Source organism: Meleagris gallopavo, chromosome 10 (genome assembly GCF_000146605.3).
Source record: "Meleagris gallopavo isolate NT-WF06-2002-E0010 breed Aviagen turkey brand Nicholas breeding stock chromosome 10, Turkey_5.1, whole genome shotgun sequence".
Lineage (NCBI taxonomy): Eukaryota > Metazoa > Chordata > Aves > Galliformes > Phasianidae > Meleagris > Meleagris gallopavo.
Genome location: NC_015020.2, coordinates 11,138,225 through 11,143,603, shown reverse-complemented (window position 1 = coordinate 11,143,603; position 5,379 = coordinate 11,138,225). Strand labels below are relative to the sequence as shown.

Sequence of the window (5,379 nt, the reverse complement as noted above, 5' to 3'; positions counted from 1 at the left end):
GTTGGGCCCACCAGCACCAGGTGTTCCTCCTGCAACCTGGCCAGCTCCAGACATGCCATCTGTCCCCTGAGATGCTGTTCCCCATCTCCCAGCCCTCCTGCAACTCTCTGCCAGCTCCCAGCCCTATCCATCTCCTCCTTACATCAGTCTCCAAGCCTCTTTCCCTCAGTTTTTATGCAGGCTCTCAAGGCATAACCTTACCTCACCCACTGTATTGAGGGGGAAATCCACCCAACCTACAGCAGGAGACACACAAAAACTTGCTGGTTGCATCTCGAAAGCCTTTGAACCAGACAAGGGTAAGTCAGGCTGAGCCTGCTGGACTTCAGACCTGTCTGGGTACAGACTTTTAAATCTGTTTGCTATGAGCAAACCCAAGCAGAGAGTAAATAACAGGTCAGGGAGGTCTGGAGCCAAGACTCATCGCTTCTGTCCAGGGATCAGCTACGCTATATCCTGCACTCAGAATCACCTAGAGAATGGGACATGGCCACGGTCCTCACGATGAAACCACCATTCCATCTTTTTGTTCATCAAGTGTGCATTCAGATGTTTTATACCAGGCTTCACCCTCGAGCGAAGCTTTGTGCTCATGGAGATGTCATAAGCAACTCTTACTTTCTAGGTACAGCAATAAGGAAAGAAGTAAGGGCTGTCTGGAATTCACACCTGAATGGGTAATTCTGTTTTTATTATCCATAGCAATTAAAGTATTTTGCTGTCAACTCTCAAGTTAAAGTCATTTCCCACATCAAGCCTGATGCCTGGCTCAGCTTGCAGCCCATAGCATGTATTGATCACAAAATGCAATAAAATTCACAATGCTAAATGAAGAGTAAAAATACTTGTCCTCTTATCTGAAATGAGAAGCGTATCCACATTTCAGCTGGGACAGAATTGATTTTTCCTTCACAATACCTGGTATGATGTTGTGTTTTGACTTTAGGAGGAAGCCATCACTGATAACTCAGCAATGTTTTAGCTGTAGCTGAGCAGTGCTGCACAGAGCCAAGGACATTTCTGCTCTCAGCTTCTTGCTGTCCTGGCTCTGAGGGGCTGGGGGAGGCACAAGGAGGTGGGCAGGGATAGAACCAGGACAGCTGACCTCAAATAGCCAAAGGAATAATCCCTACTCTATGTATGGCATCATGGAAGGCAGTGGTTGACAGGGGGGGAATTGCTCGTGCCTCATTCGTTTTATGTATATATTCGTCTGTATATATACACACGTATAAAATAATTATAACTATAATCTTTTTTTTTTCCTTTTTGTCTTTGTAAACAGTTTTTATCTCAACCCATGAGTTACATGTTGGTTTCGTTTCCCCCCCCCCCCCAATTCTCTCCCCCACCCCACTGAGGAAGGGAGGAGTGAGCGGTGGCACAAAATTCTGGCTGAAAAACTCTTTTTAGAGCAAACTGCTGATGGCTCCAAAAGCACCACAGGTGGTTACTGCTTCTATACACATCAAATAATCCATTGTGCAATGAGCAGAGCAAAAGCGGAAGGTGGTATCAAAGGAAACATAGGGCACATCTCTGCTCTGCTAAAGCCACATTAGCAGGTTGGGATGTCACCCAGCCCAGGCACCTCTGACTGCTCAGAAGTGCCAATACAGGCAAGCCCATTTAGCCCAGAACATGTGTTTTACACCAAAACATGTTATCTCCATTTCTCCACTATAGAAAAAAAATGTGGAAAGGTGAAATTGAAGACGCATAGCAATGCATCACACATTGAATACATGTTTAGAGATAAAATCACCAGCTGACACTTTCATACTTTGTCATCGCCACAGCTGAGAAAGGTCCCAAATTGACAAGGCACCGAGGTTACACTGATTTCCATAGCTGTATATTATATATAAGGGAGCTCTTGAAGAATTATCTAGGCAGGGAGTGAGGCAGCAGCACAGACAGTGGCCAGCAGAAAGCATCCTACACACAGAAGCCACTCGGTAAGCCTGCAGCCCTCCCCATCCCCCTACCAGTAGAGCACAGTGAGGAGGAGGAGAAGCAGGAGGAAGAGCATCCCCAGCACCAGCAGGCTGGGGACTGTAGTGGTAGCAGGGGGGGCTTCACGTGTCCTCGTGGCCTTCAGCGTTCGGTCCCACTGAGTGAAGATGGCTCTCCTGGCTCCACTCCACTTTCCCGGCCCTGTCAGGCGGAACTGGTAGGGGGTGCAGGGACCAAAGAAGACCTTCAGGGCCAGTAGCGGGTCTGTCAGCAGGAGCTTGAGCACGTTGGGCTTCGCACCAATGGCTGAGGTCAGCTCATTCATGTAGGTGATGTAATCGGTCTGCAGCGTGTCACTTGTCCTGAACCTTTGAGGGAGAGGGTAGAGGAAGAGAGATCTTTAGATCTTCTTATTTCTCTCGACACGACATCATCTTGTGTTCTTGCTGCTTGAGGAGACCCTGTAACAGCAGCCAGGATGGGCAGGGAGGAAATCCTCCTTAAATTTAGACATATTCAGTGCACGGTCAAAATAGCACAGGGATTTGGCAGAGAACACAGACAGCTTTCTGTGCTCGGCAGCAGCCTGTTCCCATGACATTAAGGCAAGGGCTCGGAAAACTGCTCTCCCACAAAGCCTTGAGAAGGGGGATGATGTGCCCCCTGTCAGCCTAGGGAAGGTGGCACCTGTCCCTGTCATCCCCCAAAACTGTGGAGCAGTGCTGGGTTGGGGCATGGTCACACATCACTGCTGCTGCTGGTGAAGGGATCTGGCTGCCCCTGCAGCTCTGTGCTTTGGAACTTCCTGTAGTGCAACAGTTTCTAAGAACAACATAAAACATTGCTTGGGCCATATTCAGCTTTGACCATATTGATATTTGTCAAGTATTGCTTCACTATAACATGAGACATGTGCAAAGAGGGGGTAAACAAGACCTTTGTGTACTTTATGAAACAAAAAAAATGTTACTGAAGAATGAGAACAAGGGAATGTTCTGTTTTTGCTGGGGCCTCACTTTGTGTGCAAGTAAGAAATGTTTTTTTTCAGATCGATAACACTCTACAAATGCTGCAAAGCAGCATTTTCAGACAGGAAATCTTACCATTATAGATTTTCTGCACAGATTTGACCAATTCAACTGCCCTGGGGCAGTTGGAAACCTAAGAACTGACACTAAGGAAGCTGGGTAGGACCTTCCTGTGTTGGTCCCAGTGGGTTTGCTCATCTGGGATGTGAACGGACTTGTTCAGAAAGGTCTCCTTGCAAGGAGCTTTCCCCCTGCTGCAGCCCTCCCCATGCCCATATCCAATCCACCCAGGCTGAGATGACAGCAAGGCTTTTCCTCCTCCTTCCTAGGCAGTGTCCCATGAGCTGCACCTACCATTTGATCTTATTCCTCTTATTCTCCTCTATGTCTTCCAGCATCTCACTCACTGAGGGGAGCTTGCAGAGCCCTGGAAAGAGCATGAAGAGTGTCGACAAAGGGTGACGATGCCCAGGAGATCCCTCCTGCAGCAGATGGGGTCTGTAGGGGTCAGCCGAATCCTTGGGCACTTCTCTTCCCTTTGGTGTCAGGATCTGAGCTTGGATCAAACTTGGGCGTTGGGGTTGTAATAAAACAGATTGCCCTCTCCTTTAGTATCATGGCGATGCCCGGGTAGCTGCCCCACCACAGGGACCTCGCTGACATCTGCAGCTGGTCGATAAGTGACCTATTCCCCGTGGTGCAAGGCTGGGACTGGTTACTGGTATTTCCAGCACTCATGCACTGCCCTCATTTTTAGTTTGAGCCTGTATATTGCTGATGGGAAATGCTTCTTCCCATTTAGGGACCTTAGCTCATTCACCTACCCTGAAACACCTTGATCGCCCAGCGGCACTGGACGTCTGCTGTCGGGATGGTGGGTCCAAAGGACTGGACCAACCCAATGACTGCCATAGTTGGCTTCTCCAGCTGAGGAGGAACAATGCATTTGTAGAGGTTAACCTCATTGTTTCTGCTTTCAATGATGGATTCATCCTCCATGAAAGGAAAGGAGTGAGAGTAGCCAGTGGCAAAGATAACCACATCGAGGTCGTCCTGCACAGTCCCATCTTGAAACAAGACTGACGTTTCTCTGAATTCCTTCACGCTTGGCTTTATCTGCACCACACCACAGGTGATGCGGCTCAGGATGTCATCATTCAGCACTGGTTCCCTGCGGGATGTTCTGCAAGGAACAAGTCTGAGTTGGCCCCTACTGCTGGCCCTGGACAGGCTAGATTTCATCCTGCCTGGGACCAGCACTTATGGTGGCTTTGAGAACAGATGGCCTCATGCTTACCCATCCACCGGCATTAGGCCAAAGTCCTCATGTTTGTACTGCTGGTTCATGCCCCTGACATAGAGCCAGTCACTGACTGCCTTGGGGAGAAAGTTGTCCAGCCACGTCCAGAAGCGGGTGATGAGCAGCATGTCCCAGGGGTAGCCGAAGTTCCAGACACGGCTCATCACCCAGGAGCCCCTTCGAGAGCTCAGGTAAACCTGGGGGATGGTGAGGCAGGGGTGAGCCACCCCCATGGTGGCCACCAGCTCCAACCAGCCCTGGTTCAGGTCTCCATACCTGCGAGGCCACGGTGCTGAGCTCCACAGCAATGTCACAGCCAGAGTTGCCCAAGCCGACCACCAGCACTTTCTTCCCTCTGAACTTTTCCGGCTCCTTGTACTCCCGGCTGTGTAAGTAGCAGCCTTTAAACTTCTCTATCCCTGGGAGCAGGAAGACAAAAAGGGATGTAAGACACTTCTTCACTGATGGCTGTTAACCTTGGCTGCTCCCATTCCTCCAGGCGCTGCCGGAGCATGTCTGGGAGTTGCTCAAAGCAGAGGGCTGCTGCAAACCTATAGATAGGTTTTTGTCTCTGGATTCATTCAATATTTAGACAGAGAGGAGCATGCGAGAACAGGATAACTTTGTGTGGTATTTGTGTGCCTTAAAAGTACAACCCAGCACCACCCTGAGACACCAGACCAGCCATGGTCCATCCGCTTGGTGCGTCTTCGTGCCTTTGCACCAGTAAATGATGGGAAAACAACTTGAATTTCTAAAACAGAAGGTGACAAAGGACACAACGGGAGTTTTCCCAGCCAGCGTCCCAAGACCTCACCTCCTTCAAACAGACCCCCAGCACCAAATACTTCTCATCATAGGAAGTTCTCCCACTGCTGAACCTGTAAAGCAGAGGCAAAGTTTGCGCACAGCATTTGTACTGTGGAAAAATCATGGAAAAATGCCAAAAGTAGTGCTTTAAGAAACTCTTCAGTGAAGAAGCTTCTATTAAATGGAAACACCCTGCAATATTTTTCCAGGAAATATCAGCATTGCCTCCAGTAAAAATGCCCCTGCTTTGACATGGCTTGGATACAGTCTTTTGTCTTTTTTTAA

At 49.0% G+C, this 5,379-nt stretch overlaps 1 protein-coding gene across 1 annotated transcript; it reads right to left on the bottom strand.

Annotated features, from left to right (window-relative positions):
* Positions 1-1,726: 1,726 nt before the first annotated feature.
* LOC100550448 (dimethylaniline monooxygenase [N-oxide-forming] 3-like) lies at positions 1,727-5,002 on the bottom strand. Its single transcript, XM_010715723.3, has 5 exons — positions 4,561-5,002; positions 4,282-4,481; positions 3,809-4,167; positions 3,339-3,411; positions 1,727-2,324 (listed from the first exon to the last, which is right to left on the bottom strand). The coding sequence occupies exons 2-5, from the start codon at positions 4,446-4,448 to the stop codon at positions 1,985-1,987; spliced, it is 939 nt and encodes a 312-aa protein (XP_010714025.1). The 5' UTR covers positions 4,449-4,481; positions 4,561-5,002; the 3' UTR covers positions 1,727-1,984.
* Positions 5,003-5,379: the final 377 nt, after the last annotated feature.